The 22,930-nt window shown below is 34.3% G+C and overlaps 1 protein-coding gene and 1 pseudogene across 2 annotated transcripts in view; one reads left to right on the top strand and one right to left on the bottom strand.

The window, feature by feature from the left end:
• Positions 1–22,807, top strand: part of CHIC2 (cysteine rich hydrophobic domain 2) — a 55,682-nt gene extending 32,875 nt beyond the window's left edge. The window contains exons 3-5 of one of the 2 annotated variants that reach the window (XM_084972075.1): positions 16,919–16,975; positions 17,142–17,201; positions 20,359–22,807. In XM_084972075.1, the coding sequence (XP_084828201.1) occupies positions 16,919–16,975; positions 17,142–17,201; positions 20,359–20,409 (168 nt within the window). In that variant the 3' untranslated portion in view covers positions 20,410–22,807. The remainder of the gene's footprint in view (positions 1–16,918; positions 16,976–17,141; positions 17,202–20,358) is intronic. The other variant, XM_003128983.5, reaches the window with a different exon arrangement.
• LOC102161838 (peroxiredoxin-2 pseudogene) lies at positions 7,379–8,097 on the bottom strand (annotated as a pseudogene).
• Positions 22,808–22,930: the final 123 nt, after the last annotated feature.

Raw genomic sequence — 22,930 nt, 5'->3', positions numbered from 1 at the left:
CAGTGCCAGAAGCTCCAGGGGCTCTTTCTTCCAGTACCAGATCCCCACGTGTGGGATTTTGGTATGGGGCTCAGAACTCTCACTTCTGTAGGTGAGTCTCTGTGATACACTTACTTTCCAGTCTGTGGGGCTTCCCACCCAGAAGGTATGGGGTTGCTTATATTGTGTAATCACCCCTCGCCTACCTCTTGATGTGACCTCTTCTTTGTCTTCTGGAGTAGGATATCTTTTCAAAGTTTCCAGTCCATTTGGTAGAAGTTTGCTCAGCATTTGGTTGTAATTTTGTTTTTTTTTTTTTTTTGTCTTTTGTCTTTTTGTCTGTTGTTGTTGTTGATGTTGTTGTTGCTGTTGTTGCTATTTCTTGGGCCGCTCCCGCGGCATATGTAGGTTCCCAGGCTAGGGGTCGAATCGGAGCTGTAGCCACCGGCCTACGCCAGAGCCACAGCAACACGGGATCCGAGCCGCGTCTGCAACCTACACCACAGCTCACGGCAACGCCGGATCGTTAACCCACTGAGCAAGGGCAGGGACCGAACCCGCAACCTCATGGTTCCTAGTCGGATTCGCTAACCACTGCGCCACGATGGGAACTCCTAATTTTGTTGTTTTTAGAAGTGAAGTTGAGCTCCAGTCCTTCTATTCCATGATCTTAATCCTGTCTCTCTGTAGATGTCCTTTTATCTTCATTTTTTTTAAGGGCTGTAGGTGTAGCATATAGTTATACTTTTTAATATCCCTTTAGTTTCTTTGAACATAAATACACTTAATTAAAAATTATTTTATTATAGTTGATTTACAATGTTCTGTCAATTTCTGCTGTACTACACTTAATTGATTAATTAATTTTTTGTTTTTTAGGGCTGCTCCTGCTGCATATGGAGGTTCCCATGCTAGGAGTCCAGTCAGAGCTGCAGCTGCCAGCCTATGCCATACCCACAGCAACACCAGATCCAGGCTGTGTCTGTGACCTACACCGCAGCTTGTGGCAATACCATGTCCTTAACCAGCTGAGCAGGGCCAGGGATTGAACCTGCACCCTTATGGATACTAGTTGGCTTCGTTTCTGCTGAGCCACAATGGGAACTCTTCCTTTTATAATCTTGAGGAAGTTTTATTCTGATAGTTTGTAGAGAGTTTTTATCAAATAGTTTGTGTTAAATTTTGTCAAATACCTTTTTTGCTTCTGTTTTTGTTTATTTGTTTTTAATTTATAAATAGGAATTGATTGAATTTTTGGCTATTAAACCAATCTTACATTCCTAGAACGAACCTCACTTTGCCATGTCTATTTTTCTTTTAATATTTTTGTTGTACTTGATAGACTGTAATTTTGTTTAGAAGTTTTACAGATGTGTTCATGAGTGATATTTTTCTGTAGTCTTTTTGTACTGTCTGATTTTGGCACTAGGGCAGTGATAGCCTCACAAAATGAGTTGGAAAGTATTTACTCCTCTTCAGTTTTCTGGAAACGTTTGTGCATTATTTCTTCCTATATTTTAGAATAATTCACCCATGAAGCCATCAGGATCTGGAGTTTTCTTTGTTGAAATTATTTAAACTACAAATTCAATTTCTTTAATATATATGGGACTTTTCAGGTTGCACGTTTTATCTTTGTCTTTTTAGGGCCACACCTGCGCCATATGGAGGTTCCCAGGCTAGGGGTCCAATTGGAGCTGTTGCTGCCAGCCTATGCTAGAGCCATAGCAGTGCCAGATCCGAGCCGTGTCTGTGACCTACACCACAGCTCACGGCAACGCCATGATCCTTAACCCACTGAGTGAGGCTGGGGATCGAACCCGCAACCTCATGGTTCCTATTTGGATTCATTTCCACTGTGCCACAAAGGGAACTCTGCATATTTAATCTTGCTTGAGCTTCATAGTTTCTGTTTTTCAAGGAATTTGTCCATTTTATCTAAGTTGTCGAATTTTTATACAGTTCATAATACTCTATTGTTTTTTTTTTTTACATATTTAAATACTTAGTATAGTTATGTAAAAATTTAGACATCCATTGCTATCACATATGCATATTAAGAAATGTATGGGTTCTTATAGAAATTTACATACATAATTAATAATTAATGTTAGTCATTTTGCCTCAAATTCAACATCTTTCAAACCATAGGTAATATTTTCTTTAAATTTTGGCATAAATTTTGAATATAGAACCCACAGAGAATCTTACGTAACCCGACACTCAACAAAATCAAGTTTTATTTGTTTAGAGGTTCTAGATATTTTCAAAGGCACATAAAATATTTGTTTTAAAAGTTAAAAACTTGTGGCGATCATTTTGTACTGTAGATATACTGAATCCCTATGTGGTGCTCCTGGAACTAACACAGTGTTTAGGTTAATTCTACATCAATTAAAAATAAAGCAAAAAAAAATAAAAAATAAAACACTGCACGTAAGCCCCATAGAAGTGTGTTTCATTTAAAGAAAGCCACAACAGAATCATGGCTCACTGAAATATTATTTGCATTACAAAAGGACCCTTCACTCCATAAAAGGAGTTGTCTGAACTCCATTAAATGACAACCCTTCAAAAAAAAAACCCAAAACCAAAAAAAAAAACCCTCCGAAAAACAAAATCAGAACATTTACAAAGGATCATGGGGTTGTCTGGCCATGCCTGTGGCAGGGGGAAGTTCCTGGGCCAGGGATGGAACCCGTGCCACAGAAATGACCCGAGCCATAGCAGTGACAATGCTGGATCCTTAATCTGCTGAGCCACCAGGGAACTCCAACAAGAATTGTATTTTTGATACCCTTATATCTATTCTTTTATTATTTGTAACATTTCTTGTGATATCACCTCTCACATTGCTAAAATTGTTTTTTCCCTTTTCTTTTTCTCTTTTTTTTCAGACCATTCTGGCTAGAGTTTTATTACTTTTATTAATTTAGCAATCACCTTTTGATTTTATTACTTCCATTGATTTAATGATTAATATTTCAGAAGTTTCACTCTATTACTCTTTTCCTTTCTTCTTACTCTGGGTTTAATTTATTCTTTTTCTAGTTTTTTAAGGTAGAATCAAAGGCTGTTGATTTGAGATCCTTCTGGTCATTATGTTACAAATTCCCTTTCTGAGTACTGCTCTAGTTGTATTGCCCCAAACTTAATACTTGATATGGACTATCTGCAGATTTTTGGAGTTCTTTGTAGCACTTTTCTTTCTGGTACTGTCTGTGGCTACTAGGTGCCTTGTTCTCCTCAAATCCTTAGCTCTGTGTCCTTAACTCAGGGAGTCACCTGGCTTTGTGCTCTCCCTCCATTTGCTGTGGCCTGGAAGCTCTCTTACATCAATCTTGGGAAATTGTAGGGCCTTTCTCATTCATTTCTGGTCTGTCAGGAATTCTGGTCTTTTGTTGTCTTGTCCATTGTCTTGAAAACAGTTTCATATGTTTTGGGTTTTTTTGTTGCTGTTGTTTGTTTGTCTTGGGTGGTTTCAGGCCAGAGGGTACATATGGTGCCTATTGGTAATCTTTGCTGAAAATGAAAGTCTGAATGACCTGTTCTTATAGAAGCTTTTTGACATATATCTACTTTGCTGAGAATAGAAAGACATATTAATGCTATACTCAAAAGAGCATATGGATATTTGGCTAGGTAAGTACAGAGATAGTTTAGGTTTTTAAGTACTTGTATTTCTCATGAAGTAGCTCTAATAACAGAAGACAATAAATATGTGTCTTTAGGGTCTAGAAATATGAAGTAGCTACCTACAGTTATGAATTATATTTGAGTCTTAAAAAACGCTATGTGCAGACATTCATTTGATTTTCACATTCTATATAACATTTATTTTAATAGGCAGTGTTTAAAAGGATTTATTGAATAAAGTTGATATTCTTGGAATATAAGCATATTTGTCTTATGAAATTGCTGGTTGTAACTGCCATTTCTTTTTGCTGCTAGTATGCCATTCTCTGGAAATTACTTTATTCATGAATTCAATTAATATTTCTAAAGCTGCACTGTGGGCTTGGTACTGTTTTAGATGCCATTTAGATACTATTTAGAGGTTATGTGTTTCTTAAAAGATAAAAGGCAATGAGGTAATGACAAATAGTAATAATGCTTGGAAAATAAGACAGGAAACCCCAATCTTTTAGAAGGTTCTTTCTAAGAGCATGTGGCACTTATAAGCAAATGAAATGCTTCAGCTTCATTAAATACATTTTATGGCATGTACTTTGCAAAAGCTTATTTTTGTTGATATTTTTGTTTATACTTTGCTTCTTACTTGTGTATTAATTGTAGTATTATAGTTTCAAAAATTGATGTCTAAGTAAATGAAGTACTTATGACTTGTATTGCTTTCAGCCTGGCTCATTTATTGAGGAAACAAATTTCATGATTTCTTTTTTTTTTTTTTTTTTTTGTCTTTTTGTCTTTTGTTGTTGTTGTTGCTGCTATTTCTTGGGCCGCTCCCGCAGCATATGGAGGTTCCCAGGCTAGGGGTTGAATCGGAGCTGTAGCCACCGGCCTACACCAGAGCCACAGCAACGCGGGATCCGAGCCGCGTCTGCAACCTACACCACAGCTCACGGCAACGCCGGATCGTTAACCCACTGAGCAAGGGCAGGGACCGAACCCGCAACCTCATGGTTCCTAGTCGGATTCGTTAACCACTGCGCCACGACGGGAACTCCAAGTTTCATACTTTCATTCTGTTGTGTTCTAGCATGTTTTGGTTTGTTTTGGTTTGTTTTCCATCCTAAAGTAACTATTAGTTTCAGTCTTCTGAAATTTTGCATATGTGTGTGTGTGTGTGTGTGTGTGTATATAATTTCCCAATTTTAGTGATTTTATGGACTTTGTTTATATATATGCCCTCAGCCATATCCTTTCTGACTAAAAAACCTTAAGTTTGATAGTGTTTAAACACCATCTTCTTAATCTTGTGAGTTGTCTTTCCTCTTAGTTTTAGTGCTTTAATCTGTCTCTTACATATCATGACCAAAATTGCAGGGCTTTCTAGAAGTGCTCCTGTATGGATTTGTTGTAAATAGTGTATATTTTCATTTCCTTTATACTATATTGTATTTAGTCCTATATCAGGGAATTATTTCTTTAGGAATAGGTGAGTAGGTGGCAATGTGTGGTAGCTGGGACCTGCATTTTGGTGCAAGAAAACTGGTTTGGAAAAACTAAAACTCCATTTTTTTCTCTCTAAGATTGGGTTAATCTCTTCCTTGTAGTGTTGTTTTAAAAATTAGAGCAAGTGCATGTAGAGTATGTAGTATAGTATTTTGGCTATAGTTGTGCTTAGTTGCTATTAATATCATTATTTAATTATTATTCTTCCCAGTGACTGTCTTGTTAATTGCTATGTCCTCAGGGCCTCTCATGGTGTCTCTCATCTACTTTGTGTTCAATAACTATTTGCTGGGTGAATGTACTTTTCGGCTTTTGAATTTCTTGAAGAGTAAGATCATAATATTTTAGAAGATATGGTCCTCACCATTCAAAACAAGATTCCCAAGTAAATAAAAGCATCTTGTCTTTTTTTTTTTTTTTTTTTTAATGGCCACACTAACAGCATATGGAAGTTCCCAGGTCTGGGATTGAATCCAAGCCACAGCTTTGACCTATGCCAGATCCTTTAACCCACTTTGCTGGGCTGGGGATTGAACCTGCATCTGTGCAGTGACCCAAGCTGCTGCAGTTGGATTCTTAACCCACTGCAACGCAGCTGGAACTCCAAGCATCTTGTCTTTTAGAGTAAATAACAGACTTTTTCTGCAGAGGCATTGTGATAAAGTTTAAAAGATAGCAAATCACTGTTTAAGCTGAGTGACTTCAAGAAAGTCACTTAAAACCTCTCTGAGCCTGGATTTTCACCACCCCTACTTTCTTTTTCTCTTTTTCTCTTCTCAAAAAATGCGAGGCAGGCTGATCTCTCCAGATACTCTCTAGCCCTGAAAAATCTGTAATTCTTTGAAAACTGAGCTGTGTAGGTCTATAAAATATCTATTTCCAAGCTCTAAGTAAAGAAGTTTTCAATATTGATTTTTATTTCAAATCTAAAGAATTAACATTTTAGTAAAAAAAATTTTTTTTAGTTTTTCTTTTGCTATTTTAGCTTCTCTGAGGGTTTTTAGATAATTGCTATTTAGGTTTGAAATTTTGATTTTAAAAAAGGCTACTGTATTTTAAGTTGTAGCATGCTTAGATTTACTTCCATACCTTTTCTCTCAACCTCAGGTTTAGTTATCCAATAATTTTGAGTTACTTTGTTTGGGGTATAGTAGGAGTGGAGAATCTAAATGGGAGAGGTCAGGAATAGAGAGTTTTGATGGAGAATGTAGCCTCGTAAGACTTAAAGGAATTCAAGGGAAAGTGAACCTGAAGAATCATAACCAGAAAGCTACAAATATTTGTATGTGTGAGGAATTTGAAATATACTTACTAAGTGATACTGACAGTATTAGAAGTTACCTAGAACTTTCAGAACTCTCATTTACTCTGTGTTTGGAATTTGAGCAGTTGTAGTCAGTAGCTCTGAATCTTAAGATGAGAATGGTAGTGAACATTTGGATGAAGAATTACATAAGAAAAATGCTTCTAATATATTGTAGCTAATGAAAGCAGAACAAGCATATTCATGAACTTTTTGTGAAGGGGGGTCTTGAAGAGTTTCTGGCAAACAAGGGAAGATCAATAAGTGGCAGTCATTATTGATTGAAGATAGAGGAGAATCAATGATAACTTTTTAACAAAGAATGCTATCCAATTGCTTTATTTCTATAAATATAACATTTATAAGGGCTTGCTTATGTTCAAGATGAGTAGTTACCTATGAAACCTATTATAAACAATGCCATAAACCCAATCGTAGCTTCCAAAAATTTACTCCTTTCCTCCCATTCTTTTTTGTGTAAGTATGTGATAACATTTAACAAAGGAGCTACCCTGTGCATTTTCCCCCCAGCTTTATTAAGATGCAGTTGATATATAACATTGTGTAAATTTAAGGTGTACAACATGATGATTTGATACGCATATATATTGCAAAACCTATGCATTCATTCTAAGTTTTACAACAATCCTTTATGGTAAATGTCATGATAACATCTAATACTTATTGCGGGTTGTTTTTTTTTTTTTTTTAAAAACATTTGTCCCTAATACTTTATTGGTAACCAAAAGGCCTGCACCCAGCTATGTGCATTCCAGGGAAGGGGGACACCATTCACCAGCTCCCAGCTAGGAGCTTGAAAAGGCCTTGACCTAGCCCTCTAGGATTATGGACTGTGGAGTCTTAAGGGGCTGGTCTGGCCTCACCTGGGTCGGTACAGGGCACCGAGGCAGGGTGCACAGATAGAGGCCAGAAGCCCAAGCTTACCATCCATCTGCCAGCCTAGTTGTGTTTGGAGAAATATTTCTTGCTGTCGCCCATGTTGGGCTTGATTGTGTCACTGCCTGGCTTCCAGCCAGCAGGACAGACTTGAAGGCTTGGATCAGCTACAGAGCTTCAGAGCTTCATCCACGGAGTGTCCCACAGGCAAATCATTGACCATGATCTGGCAAAGGACACCCTTGCGGTGGATGATAAAAAGGCCCCTGTAGGCGATATCTTCATCGTCCTTTGGCACTCCATGGTCAGGGGACAAGTTTCTGGTTACATCAGCCAGCAGGGGGATGTTCAGGGGGCCCAAGCCTCCCTCCTTCCGGGGGGTGTTGATCCAAGGCAGGTGGGTAAACTGAGAGTCGACGGAGACACCCAGCACCTCGCAGCCTAGGTTGTGGAACTCCTCAGCTCAATTCCTGAAAGTGATATGTGTGGGGCATACAAAGATGAAATCCAGCGGGTAAGAAAAGAGGACCAAGTACTCCCTTTGGAGTCAGAAAGCTTCTCCTCCTTGAAGGCGCCATTCCCCACAGCAGTGGCCTGGAATTCTAGGGTGGGCTTTCCTATGTGCTGGTTGCCAGACCCATGACAGAAAGCTGCGTGGACAAGGGTGGGACACACCTACAGCGAGTCTCGAGTACTCCATTTCTCCAGGCCCCATCTAATAATTATTAAGTGTTCACTATGCCAGCTACTGAGTTAATTGATTTACTTGTACTGTCGTTCATTCTTCTCCAAATTCCATGAATAGGCATTCATGTTTAGGGCTGCCCCCGTGCCATATAGAAGTTCCCAGACCAGGGGTCAAATTAAAGCTGCAGCTTCTGGCCTGTGTCACAGCCTCAGCAACGCCAGATCCGAGCTGCATCTGTGACCTATACCACAGCTCATGGCAACACCAGATCCATGACCCACTGAGTGGGGACAGGATTTGAACCCACATCCTCATAGATACTAGTTGGGTTCATTACTATTGAACTATCAGGGGAACTCCATATTATTCCTATTTTAAGGATGAGAAAACTGAGGTTCTGAAGTTAAATAGTCTATTTGAGATCCCACAGTCTCTAAAGCTAAGCCATATTAGAACCTCAAGCATGCTACAAATCTCATGCTTTTTTTTCAATTATTTGATAAGAATATAAAATCATGCTATTTTTTAATGAGTTATAATTCAGTTTTATACCTAGAAGCAAGGGATTTTAGAGGTTTGGAAGAAACTTAAAAGATCATTACTTCACAAATTAGGAAATTTGTCCATAGGATGTTGTTTATCCATTTGTTTTATAAATGATAACAGTGTTCAAGCATTTTATGTCAGCTTTTGCAATATTTTATTTTATTTTTTTCAGCAGATTTTTAGCTTTCCAGTTATTTTTCCCTAATATTTAAACAAATTCATATTTCTTAAAAATACAAACTCACAGTAAAGAAAGGAGGTTATAAAAGAGGTAAAGATGCAGGAAAACAGAATATTTTATTCATATTTTGTTACAAAATTCCATTTGGTAACCTTCTGCTTTATAACAACAAAAATCAACATCTCTGTCTTTGAAAAATCATCAGGTTCTCACTTCCTAATAAATAAGTACACATTCCTGGTAGGTTTTTTTTTTTTTTAATGTTACTATACACTTCCTTGAAACTTGTATATTTACTCTTAGAGAGATTGAGCATGTCATGTATTGAGTTAATGCAGTGTAGGAAGGACAGGGGACTCTAACTGAAGGTAGAGTTGGATTTTCTATATCTACCCCTAGGTGTTCAGTTTGTAGTTTCTTGCCCCTTCTTCAGTATCTCTCACATTATAAAATACAGGATAAGGAAATAGGTTTAACCTCTTTGAAGTCTTATTTCCATTGCTGTGGAAAAGGGATTGCTCTGGTTTCCTATTTCTTGGGTATGATCTTGTTGATGTTCGATTGAGGCCCTGTCTCATCTCCTCTCCTCAAAAGGCTGTGTCCTTAGGATATTTTGAGTTGGACTTTTGAGCCTTCATCTAATGTAGGTTTAAGTTTTTTGAAGGGAAGACCAATCATGAGTTTGTTGCCAATCCTTCTCCCACTCACAGCATTTTTGTCTCTTAAGTACTGGGAGACTAGGAGTAATATTTCTCTGCTTTTTTTGGCTTGGTGCCCCACTTTTCCATACAGCCCAAGAATTCACTAATGTCTCTAGGGGAAACTGGCTTTGCATTTTAGGATACATCTCATTTCCAGTCCATTGGGCCAGACTGTACAATCTATGAAAGCTCTCTTGATTTCCCCAAAAGAGTAGCACTGGTTGTGCCAAGCCTGATTCTTAACTGACCCCTTGAATCACAAAGACAGAAAATGGCCAGTATATAATTATCAAATGATTTAGAAAGGACTCTTTCTTTTCTAAAGAAATTCCTTTCTGGATTTTATTTCATCTAGCCTTTATTGCTTCCACTGATTTCTGATATTTTAAAAAATAATTCTTTTCTTTTTCAATTTATGCATTTCTATTTGTGATGGGAATGTTGGCTTGAATGTTGATATGCTACCCAGAAATATATGTCTCCAATTGCCTTTACTTTACATAAAGATTTATGTTGTTTTGCATGTTGGGAGGGAAAGAATGGTGTTATTGTTACTATCTTGTTCTTTAACTTAAAAAAAAATGTTTTTCATATTTGGAATTGAAGAAATTATATTTTAAGGACATTGTATTCATCTTATGTTTTTGCCATGAGTGGAAGGATTTACAAATTGATGTCACTTAATTAAGTAAAGATACATATGCTCACTGATCCCAAGTAGAAAGAGCATTAGATTTAAAGTTTAGAGATCGAAACTTGAAAGTCCTGTCATTACCCTTACTAGTTGTGTGACCTTGGACAAACCATTTAATTTCTATAAGTCTGTGTACTTAGTCTGTAAAATGGAAATACATCTCAATTCATGTTTTATTGAACAAAGCGAGGTATAAACAAAAACAAAATATATTTTGGATATATCTCATGAAGATTTAATAGAGTAAAATGACTATTTCCTAGACCTTTGAACCAGAGAGTATTTGAGCTGGAGAAAATTTTGTTGTAGATTACGTTGGCTGTTCAAGGCTGATAACCTAGTTAGTAGCTTAAGATACCTTGAATGTCATAGCATGTTATTCTACAAGTTACAAATTCTTGGAGCGATCATGATGTTGAAGGCCATTCAGATCCCATCTCCACCATTTCCTAGAGTGGCTTTAAGTTTCTCAACCTCACTAAGATGCAATTTTCATATGTAAAATAAATTATACAAGCTGCCTTATAGGTTGATTATGAAGATTAAATAATGTAACAGAAGGAATACACATAGCATAGGGTCAGATCCCAAATGAGGACCAACTGATACTATTTGTGTGTGTGTGTCTGTCTTTTTATGACCGTACCTGTGGTGGCAGGCTAGGGGTTGAATTGAAGCTGCAGCTGCCAGCCTACAGCAATGCAGGATTTGAGCTGCATCTGTGATCTAGGTTGCACCTTGCAGCAAGGCCAAATCCTTAACCCACTGAGTGAGGCCAGGGGTCTAATCTGCATCCTCATGGATACTAGTCAGGTTCTTAAACCACTGAGCCACAATGGGAATTCCAACAGATATTTTTTACTCCTTTTTGTTTCTCTAGTTGTCCATTGTAATCAATCAGCAGGTAGGAGTTCCCTCTGTGGCACATTGGGTTTAGGATTTGGCATTGCCACAGCTGCTGCATAGGTCAAAGCTGCTGCTTGGATTTGATTCCTGGCCTGGGAATTTGCATATGCTGTGAGTGCGGTTGGTCCTAGCCAGTGATTCTTCCTTGTGTAATTAATATAGGTTTTTAAAACCCCTAGTAGTAATAGGTTTGATTGCATTTGCTTAGGGAAATTCACTTGTCTTTATGAATAATTTTTCTAATTTTCTGCTGTAATCGAACTCAGTTTTAGTGTTTTGAGATATTATCGTATTTTTTGAAATATTCTCAGAGGTTTGTGGATAACCCCTTAAAATTGTGTGCAGCATTGTATATATTGGTACATAAATGCTTTTTTCATCATTCACAAAGTAGTCAGAGTAACCTTAAAAAGTTAAGAACCATTAGCATATGTCATAAATTCTTGATCAAATTTGTATTCAAGCTTACCTCATTTAAGATTAGTACCTGTTAAGTCACTGCTCAGTACTACATTCAGAGGACATTTTTGATACACAAAATCCACAGTGGTTTAGCTTATCTTCATCTATAAATAGTACTTGTAACAAATAGTATGAAAAGGATTGTTTCAAATACATTTTGGTGGATTTTTAGTTTATCTAGATTACTTAAGATTACTTAAAAGCTAATATTATGTGAAATTTTTAAAAGGGCGCTTTAAGTACAGGAAGGGAATTTGTTTAAAAATCTTTTTGAGAAATCTAATCATATTCTAGTTTGTCTTTTGGTGAACCTAGATTTTTTTTATGTATCATATTACTGAGATATGCCATTTAATTTTCTGTATATAACTATAAGATTTATATAAATCTGGAACAGAAGTGAATCAAGTAGTTTTTTAAGTTTATATTTAAAATTTTATGATTTCCTTCTAATGACTTATAACTAAGAACATTTCGTTTCACTCATTGTAATGATTTTAATTTGCATAGATGTCAAAAGGGAAGCATAGTTCTTATTTAAAAAATACTTTAAAAATACGTACAAAGCATTATTCTAGTTAAAGCTTAAAGCTTAATTAAAGCATTATAAATGTAGTTAAAAATTAAAACTTGTTTTAAATAAGAAACTGAACATTTGAAATTGTACTTTGGTCTTCTGTGATGTTATGAATAAGTCCTTTTCAAAAAAGCTTTACTGAACTTTTACAAATAGTTATTAGTGAGATTCTATTTATACATTTTGTTAACATATTTCAGCATCTTTATGTTCTAAAGACTGGTAAGAGTGTTATTTCTTTGGGGAAAATTCAGAGAAATACTGTTACAGCATCCATTTAACATTTTTCCTTTGGTTTTGAGTACTGTAAAATCCTTGAGATTTCTGTAGATTTTGTAAGGAACTTCTAGAAAACCTCTTCTTTGAAAAACCACTTTTTCAGACAATTGATTGTGAGTAAATGAATCATTGGTAATGAGCGTACTGTTAAGTACTAGTGGTAGCAAAGTAGGGAAGTGATACATTGAAGATTTTCTGAATGATTCCTTATTGATCTGAAAGATTTGTATCTAGTGGCAGATAATTTGTTTATAGGGAATAATAATTTATTCCTTATAAAGTTATGATATTTATAAAAAATTACAAAAATGCTTCTTATTAGTCAAATTTGAATTTTCAGAATACCCTGAATTTCAATTGCAGTAGCTTACTAGGTGTTTCATATGTATTTGACTATTGTAAGCTTACTTTAGATGCTTTTTTGGAAATTTATAGTGATACATCATTACTAATGTTAATTATTTATTGATTAGCTATTTTGTGAATTGTCCAGGCCATTTGACCTCTTGCAGTTTTCATATCTTGACTTAATTTCCACAATTCTACCAGAAATTTAAAAGGAACCACAGAAAGCCAAATTTCCTATCCTGCTGTTACTGTACTTGTTACTCAAGTTGTCTATTTAATACATAAGTTTTTTATAATTGAAATGAAATTTTTGAATCTATTTTCACTTAACATTGCTGAATGGCTATATTAGACATAGTTTTCCAGTGAGAAAAATATAATTAGCAAATGAGGAAAAGTGTGAATAAAAAAATTAAAGGGAGGTCTGTGATCAGGGTAGAAGTCCAGATGCTTAGAACAATCCTTTTCCCAAGTTAGTTGACATGATGTTATTCTTATAAAAAAAACTTATCTTATTTTGATTACATGATGTGGATTGGTGATCTTGGTCCTTTTAATTAAGGATAAGAATCCATGATAAAAATTAGATTTTTCGATGATCATCGTATACAGAAGGACTGAGGATTCATTGGTTAAGAACCGCTAACCTGTCCTCTTGCCCCTAGGGTGTGAGCACTGAAAGGGATTAAGGCCCACTGTAGGGAAGCTTGCACGGAAGCCTGCACTGCCCTTTCCCCTGTTCTTTCAGTTAAATAGAAGATTTTCAGTTCCCATGACTATCAATCTGGTGCTTTTCACAAGCACCAAATTCTTTTAAGAAAATTAAGATGACTTATTTTTAGAAATCTATTGGCCTAGGATACTGCAAGATGATTCTTTTGGTATTTCATCTTGACAGATCCTATACATACTGTTTTTTTCTGATGGATATTAGTTTGTTTTAATTTATGTTAAATTTGTTGATAAATATAGACTTTTAAAAATCAAGGACACATTTTTATGTGGTTGGTTTTTTTTTTTGTCCATTAGTAATTATAGAGTTTGGCAGTGTTGAATCTTATATTTCATTAGAAGTAGCTATCTGACAACCATGTGGACATAAACTCTTAACTTTTCTTTCTAGATTACTGCGATAATAAGGTGCTTTCTCTTAAAAGTTTAAAGGCCTTTAAATAGCTTTTGTAAATGCTAAAGCGTTGTGTATTTTTTCAATATCTGCCAAATTGGTACTGTATTTAATCTGAAAATATCTTTTGATTTTGTTAACTAAAAATAATTGCAAAGTAAGTATTAAACATTCTCAGTAGTTAAAGCTTTTTTTTTTTCCATTTAATTTGAGCTTTTGTTGTTACTAACAAATAATTTGTGGCACAGTTTCTTTTCTTTCTTTCTTTCTTTCTTTCTTTCTTTCTTTCTTTCTTTCTTTCTTTCTTTCTTTCTTTCTTTCAATGACTGTTACAATCTATATACTTGTCACCTTAGTGTGCTAGAAATGTTCCACTCAGATCAAGGGTTCCTTTCTGGTTTTGTATGTTCTCACCTGCTCCTCACTGTAAATCATTGAGATGTCAAGTGCAATGATTAATTAAGCTGCACGTGCAAGTGCTTTTTTTTCCTTCACCTGTCAAGCAGGAAAGAAGTCTTATAGCAAGATTAGATGATGCTAATTCGCAGCTATTACTCCAGATTGTCAAGTGCGAGGAAATATTTTATATTTACATGCTTATTTAGAATATGGCATACTACAGTTTTGTTTGGTTTAGAATTCTTAAATATTGTAAGATACAATTATTCTATCAAACCCTATCATTAAACTCCCAATTAGAGGCAAAGGAAAAAGCCTAAATTTCTGCATAAATATTTTGGAATTTAAGGTTCACACTTTATAATTAACATTACCTTTTATTCAAGTCCTAGTAGTTGATTTGAATTATTTATAGTAAATATTTTAAGTGTCTAAATTGATGTGTATGTGTCATATACACCATTAAATCCATTCATAATAATATTTGTTAATATAGTATGGGATTAAATTTGTAATGAAATGATTGTGGTAACTATACTTTTTTCTTTGACTAATGAATGTAATGTAAAACTTTTAATTTTCATACATTAATATGAAACAACAGACATGGAGAGCTTGTTCTCCCCACCCTAGTTCTTTCATACCCCCTGCCCCCTTTTTAAACCATCAGTAAAAGTAAAACCTCAAATTGTATAGTAATCTTAATCTATTATTAAAAGGTCCTAGAAAGGAAGATTACAAGGTAGATTCAGGTTTTGAATCGGTTTTGCCATTGGTTTAGCAGCGGGTGGGCAGGCAGATGCCTGCTCAGAGTAGAACCTATTGCCATTTTTCACCATTGATAGAGTAGCCTTTCAGAGTCAATGAGCTCTGTCAATGTGAGCTTGTCAAGGCTACAACTTCATAGACCTGAGAGGCGGTTTGAGAGGTCAGCCCTTTTCAGGTTCGCTGTGATGCAAATGAACTTTAATGCTTAAACAACTATTGGAATTTTTATGTCTGCTCCTTGTTCTTTTTTCTTCACAAAGTCATTGACGAGACATTCAGTGCTTTTTAAATTGGAAGTTGCATTGTGCTAAAGACCTAGTACAGATTTACGGAGGGCTGAAAGCAGTTAGATCATGTTCTTTTCATGGTGCGATTAGAATCAAATCGATTTCCCTACAGCCTTCAGCATTCAGATGGCAATTTTAACAAAGCTTGGGGGCTAGACAAGGGACAAAACGACTGAACTGAATGTTAATTACACTCTGCAGCCTTATTTTCTTTTGATTTGGGGCTGACTGGCAACTAAATTAACAAAAAGTGTGACCATAACTGCTGCCCTATTTTCATTTAAAAGGAGAGCTGCCTCTAAAAGGCTATCTTTACAAAGAAACAAGTGAGGTCTGCTGATCATTGTTAACAAGGGCACTTTTTTCCCTTTAAAATTCTTGCCCAAAAAACTGTTCAAAAAAAGTAGTGTAATAAATTAGTCATTGGCGTATTATTACCCAGAGAGTTAGTTGATTTTCTGATTTTTATGACATAAGTTTGGAAAATGTAAGGCAGTAGTAGTAGTAGTTATGAATTATAATTGGCACCTCTGTGACTGTGGTATGTCTCTAGCATGTTCAGCATGCTAAAAGGTAACATGGTAACTAGATTACAGTAGATACTTTAAATATTAACACATTTTATAACACTGAGCTATTCAAAACTAGCTGATCGTAACAATTTTCACCTAGCTCATCCTTGCTTGACATGCACATTTTCATATTTGATGATTAATACTTACTTAGTTGTGCCACATTAATAGAGCTAGATGCTTTTTCCCTTTCCTTGCAAGGAAGCTGCAGCTGCAGCAAGTTGCAGTTGATTCTTGTGGCAAAACTGTCCTGTTTGCACCTGCAGCTGTGTTGGTCTCATCCTAACACCTGGCACCATGAATTATGCTCCCTTTTATTCTTCCCAAGGAAGAAGCATTTCATGCTTCATAGTATATATTGCAAAAATCATGTGATCCTAAACATAAATTTCTTAGTTGATTCCTTTAACAGTAATATTTAGTAAAGAGATTTTTCAATAAAACTCATTTTGTTTGAAAACCAACAAAAATGATTGGTTTAAATGCAGTTTTGCCTCTGCTTGAAAATAGTTACCTATGGAATAATAAACCAGCTTTTAAATTTGGTCATCATTCTTATAACGTAAAAATTAGTTTGATTCGATAGCAAATTGATTTTAAATTAACTTTCAATTATTTCCTTCTTGAATTTATTCTAAAAGCCTTTTGCATTTTGTTACCTAATGCTTAACCTTTGTTTTAAAATATATATTAAAAAATAGAAGATGTATAAGGAAATCTTATTACTATTTAAGCATTACAAAAATATTTCTGAAAGAAATTGGGATTAAATTTGTATCATATGGTGAAAATTAGCTTTTTAGACTTTGCTGGTTTTAAATCAGAGCATAGTGTGTTTGAAACAGTTAAGAAACGCAATGGCGAAAAACCAAAACCATGTCTTAATCAAAATAGTGTTCTGTTTCTGTTCAGGCAGCTATTATAGTGCTCGAATGTTGATAGTGTTTATAGACCACCCTATACTCAGTCACTGTCTTATACCTCACTCCTTTTCACACAAAAAGCAGCTGCAAAACAAAGTTTTTCTAAAACCAGTCAAGAGTAAACTTTTTCCTCATTTGTCTTCCAGACACGAAGATCGATTGAGAAGTTATTAGAATGGGAAAACAATAGGTTATACCACAAGGTGAGTACCACAGGGAGCAGCTTCGTACTGTTGGGGTCTGAATTGCACAGTATGGAAACAGATGCTTTTGTTGAACTAAAAATATGAAAGGTGGATAAATGGGTTAGTCTGTGTGCTGCAATAAAATAGAGCTCATTTTTCTTCTTTTACTCTCCTACTTGTCTAGCTGTGCTTGCACTGGAGACTGAGCAAAAGGAAATGTGAAACGAATAACATGATGGAATATGTAAGTTAAAGGGCTGTTTTGTGAGTTTCTCTATTAAATGATCATTTATTTTGCTTCTGATCTTATTCTTTCCATGATTATTAATCAGCAAAGGTGTCAGGAGCTTAATCTCCTGAGCGCAAGGATTTTCTACGGTTCACAGATGCATGGTTTCATGTGCAAGACTGATTTATAAAGTTATGAATGACTTGAAAACAAGGCTTCACTGTGTTCTGAAAAATAATAAATTAATTGCCAAGATAAAATAGCCTGAACATGTGTTGATGGAGTGTGAAATTTTAGATGCTGTATAAAGAATAACCACAACTTTGGTTACGCAGCAAGTCAGATATGGCTTTTTTATATAATGCTAATCAGGTTTCCAAGTATGGAAGAAAACCTTTCAGCCAAGCCACTGGAGCTTAAGAAACCTTTAGCCTTTATAGATTTTAACTGCCCATACCTCCGTGGCCTTTAGAGAATCTTTCAAAGTGTTATTGGAATATTATTCTGTAAAAAGTATCTTAAAAGTAAACGGGAGATGAGATGGTACTTATCCTGTATTTATTCGTTAAGTTATCTAAATGAGCATGTATATTCAATGGATTTTAGAATGGGATTTAATTTGCTGACTACTTGATTTACTTTATTTTTCTCCTTTTGAAAAGTTCAGAATGCTATAGAAAATTGTGACTCTTTATTCTCCCTTGAGTTTGGGTGTTTCATTTTAAATATGGAAAGGTTATTATATTAAAAGAAAAAGATCTGAGGAAGAGTTAAGTACCTGGAACATCATTTCTAACAAATTTCATCTATTCTTTGAAACAATATAGCCATCATAAGTAGTATATATGTATGTGTATATATAAAAGATTGATTAAAAGAGTGCTTAAATAGTTGGAAATTATCATACAATCATTTTTCTCTGTAGCATTTTCTCTTTCATTATCACACAGTAAAATCCCATTTCTAGCCTTGAACATAAAAGATGTCTTAAAGATGTGTCTTTTTTTTTTTTTATAGAATAGCTCTATTCAGTGAACCAAGTAATGAAGATTTTATCATTATTACATCAAACATGTTAATTTATGATGATAAAAAGGCACTTGATACCTCTTTATATAATAAAAGCACATTCACATAACTTATTTTGAGATAGACCTCTGGAAATGCTGGATTTGAATTTTCATCATAGATGATGAGAAAGATTATGTATTTTGTGAGGAGGGATGGATATCTAAGAGATTTAAAGGCTTTTGTGAAAAAATACTGACTATAAACCCAAACACTAAGCTCAAAATTGAGGCTTTTGTTTATTTACTTATTTTTTATTTACTTATTTTGCACATTTCTAAATTTACTTTGAAAAGGAGAACAACTTATTCCCAATTTCTAGATAGAACTGGAAGAATGTCATTCATTTATAAAATATGCTCATTATATTCATGTTTATTTTTTATTATTTGTTATTCATTTACATAATTTACTTCCAAAACATTCTGAACTATGTGCTCTGTGTATAAAATAGTTTCCTTTAATTTATCATAAATTTTTAGATAAACACTTTTCCTAGGGCCATTATATTTTTCACATCATCATAGAAGATATCCAGAAGAGTAGCTTTAAAACATTTGCTTTAAAAATGTATTTTTTCTAAATTTTCACAGAGTGTATATATATGTGTGTGTGTGTGTGTGTGTGTGTGTGTGAGAGAGAGTTGAATGAAGGGAAAACATAATTTTTAAAGCTTCCAAAAATAATTCTGAAAACTTAAGATAGTAAATGATCTATCAGATATATATATATATATTTGACCTAAACTTTTCTTTAACTTAGAGAAATTTCCTTTGTTAAAGGGAAATAATTTTCCTCTATTATATTTGAAATATTGGAGTCAATCTAAGAACGTGCAAATTTGTTACTAACTTTATTTTTATATGTGGCTTCTAAAGAGAAAAGTTTGTAGGATACACTCTTTAAAAACTAGTAATGATTCGAATATAATCAAAGATAGCTTTTATTATTCATTATATAGTATACACTATAAAATATAATTTAATCAAATTTTAGAGCTGCAATGAGTCTTGTCATCTAGTCCAACCCTCTTATTTTATAGATGAGGAAACTGAGGAACAGGAGAATCTAGCTCAAATGAGGAAGCTGGATCGGAAGCTAGTAAACATTTTGTCGGCAAATAACAGGTCAAAAGAGTGGCACAGGGGGCACCTGATAGTAAATCAACTAAGAAGGGAATATTTTTGAGCCATGTGTAGAAATACCTTCTTTATTGAGATAGATCAAAGCCCAGGAAAACTGAAGAGTGAAAATGAAGGTTTCTGACCCAGATGACTAAATGTGGAAGAGTATCCAAACCTGGAGGTCATATCAAGACACCAGTTCTGAAAAAGAATGAAGAGTTGGAAACTGTTCAAATCAAATAATTTTTTTGTTTAGCATCTATTCCATACAGAGTTTGAACAAAGGGAAGAATCAATTACAATTTAGGATAGTTTCAAGTTTGGAGTGAAAATTAGTTCTGGTCATCTAGTGTCATTCTGTGTTACTATGTTTTGTTTTTGTTGATTTCCTGTAGTTTCCTAGTGAAAAGTTCTCTGCAACAAATTTTAACCTTTAATTTTGCTAACCCTAAGAAGAATAGGATATTAAAAAAAAATTAAAGAGGTAAAGCACCAATCAGTTGTCTTTGTCTAGAGATCCCATATCCTGGTACTGTAAAATGAGAGCAACTCTAGAACCCTAAAGACCCATGGAATGGGGCGTTAGATAAAATGAGAAAGCCTGAGGAACTGGGTCAGCTGCAGCTACATATGGCAGTAGAAAGAGCAGAGCTCTGGAGTTAAGCTAGACCTTTGTTCAAATGCAATCCATGGTGTGACACTTCTTAGACCATTGGTTTTCTCATCTGTAAAATGAGGATGATAGTGTTTGAATCGTCGAAAGTTGTTGTGATTAAATAGATCTATGTAGAATGAAACACTTGATAGGTTAGGTAGTTCTCAGTAAATGCTAGCTCCTTTTTTCATTCATGCATGCGTGCATTTTCCTGTTTGTCAGAGGCACTATTAAAATTGTTTGTAAGTGATGGAATGTAACTGAAGTTTTTCTGAGATAAAAATCTTTTAAAGTCTTTTTAAAACTTTTTTTTCTCCTCCTACAGGTCATCCTCATAGAATTTTTACCAAAGACACCGATTTTTCGACCAGATTAGCATTTGCTTTATTTATAGAGACTTTCCAAGTATGTTGTCTTTCCAATGGTGCCTTGCTTGGTGCTCTCCTGGTGGTGACATAGCATTGGTTCTACAGAATCGTGTGGTGTTTTTTTGTTTTGTTTGTTTGTTTTGTTTTTTAATAACCGCATGTTCTAAGTGTGCATTTTTGTCAAACTTTGCAACAGTTATTTCATACAGATGTTTAATACTTAAGTTATTGTGCTCTTTTCTGTTATGTATTCTGATTTTCAAGGATTACTTTTTTGTATTATCAAAAAAAAAATACATTTGAACTTAGCATAAAGAGTGGCCAGCCTTTTTTATTTTACCACCAAGGTACATACAATCCTTTATTTATTAATTCCTTAATATAGAAAAAGACCTTTATAAGGCTCTACTTATCTACTCTAGCAAGCACACACTTTTTATTATTTTTCTTGTTTTTTAAATTTATTGTAGTCATTGTTATAAAATAGTAAATTTTCTTTGATAGCTTTTTGAACCCTAATATATTCTTTCTCATACAATTCCTAATGCTCTGTTTACAGCAGAAATACCTGTAACATTATGAAGACCTATTAAAAAGTTTTGAAAGTATTTCTGTCTTCAAAAGTAGTAAGGCAAGAGTAAATTATTTTCATTAGAATAGATAAATCAATGAATGGTATGCATGCATCTAATGGTTACTAGAGCTCAGGATCACAAAATATAGTAGCATTACAATCTGTATATTTTTGATCAAGATGATTAAAATGGCCTTATTTGTGTTATTTTTTTATTGTTTATCAAATATTATATACAAAAGTGTAGAGATACTCCTTTTAAAAATTTCTAAGGAAAATATTTCTCCAGTCTAACCCAATTGTAGAATGGATCTATGTTTCCAAAAAAGTTTTTGAAAGAAAGCAAAAGTTCTAGCATTAAAGTAAGCTGATATGTAAATACCCCATTGATATTTAAAGCAGATGATTACTAAGAAAGGGAGGACATATATAGTACTGTTTTAATCTACTAGTTTGCTTTCAGGTCAGTTATGTATACTTTTTTGATTGAGGGTGTGACCTATAAGTTTGAGTTAGATCAGTTTTGTTTCTTTAAAATACATACAAACATACTTTTTTTTTTTTTTTCTCCTTTCGGTTGTACATAGCTCCATGCATTTTTAAACTCGCTAAATTTCTGAAAAGCCTATGTATAAATTTTCATTTTTATAAACCAGAAATTATACAGATTTTGTGTGTGTCAAGAACTTGTTCCATACAACTGTGGTATCGAGCAATAATGTGAATAACTTTTGAAATTATATAAACTATGCTTAATTTGTATTTAGAATTGGTACCACTCTCTAATACCCTTTTTCCTTGTATTAAATCTTTTAAGTACAAATTTCATTAATTTATATACATGTATTTTTAAAAAGTATTTCTTTGTACTTCTCCAAAGTACTGTAAGTCTATAAAAATTTGAGTAGTTGAATGCCGGTATCTTATATCCTATATCGAACATTAGGAACTATCTTAAAATCTAGGATTTTTTTTTTTCTTTTGTTTGAGATATTTTTTCATTGCACCTCCTCCCCCCATAAAAGACCAACTTGAATTTATAAAACACTTTTTCCTGTGAAAAGCTCAAAGTACAAAGAATTCATACTTTTCTCATTTTTACTTACCTGGTGTCTTGGGTGTGACTATCACCTTAAAGTAGTGCAATTAAAAGGCTGTGCCGTTCATAAACTCTAGTGTTCCTTGGTGGTTTCCCTGTGACAGAGTGTTGCACGGAGAATGCCAGTTCTGCCTCAGGATTCAGAAAGAACAGAAAAATATGAAGACCATGTAGACCATGCAACACAGTTTTCCAAATCTAAAATTTTATAAATTTGTAGAGCATTGTATTAATCAGTTTTATAGGAAGAACCATGACTATTTAGGCATAATTTTTTTCTCCTATTATTCTTCTATAATGTAATATATAATATAATGTAATTTTAACACTATTATGTTCCCATAAGAATATTTTAACAGTCAGGTAGTTTTCATGCTTGATAATGTTAAGGATAGGATTTTTAAAAGCTTTTCTAATTTTATTGAGAAGTATGTCAGTTGCTTAAAGATTCCCTAGAAATGGGCACTCTTACAATTCTAATGAATTTATAAAAAAGAGCTATCTACGGTGCTTAACAAGTGGCATTACCATAAGCCAATTATGCTTTGAGCAGTTAGTTTTCCTTGCTTGGGTTTTCATTATCAGCCCCCAGTGTAAGGCCTCTGGTTATCCTTTCTTGAATCAGGAATTTAAGTGCCCATGTTATAAGAAATTAGAAATGTCGGAGATGGCTATGTGTTATTTGAACATTAGTCCAAAGGAAATGTTTAAAATAAATGATGACTGTTCTTCAGTTTCTGTTTGTGAGATATGAACCATAGTACTTGGCCAGGAAAAGGTATTATTGGCAGAAAATTAGTATAGATTTTATGTAGGCTAAGTGAATAACTCATGATCTTTGTTCATATGATTACTA

Source organism: Sus scrofa, chromosome 8 (assembly GCF_054392235.1).
Source record: "Sus scrofa isolate SSC_HxYL_T2T_F1_AM1 chromosome 8, Sscrofa_HxYL_maternal_Yorkshire_Landrace_v2.0, whole genome shotgun sequence".
In the NCBI taxonomy this organism is placed as follows: Eukaryota; Metazoa; Chordata; class Mammalia; order Artiodactyla; family Suidae; genus Sus; species Sus scrofa.
The sequence above is the reverse complement of the archived record's forward strand: the minus strand, read 5'-3'. Positions and strand labels throughout refer to the sequence as shown.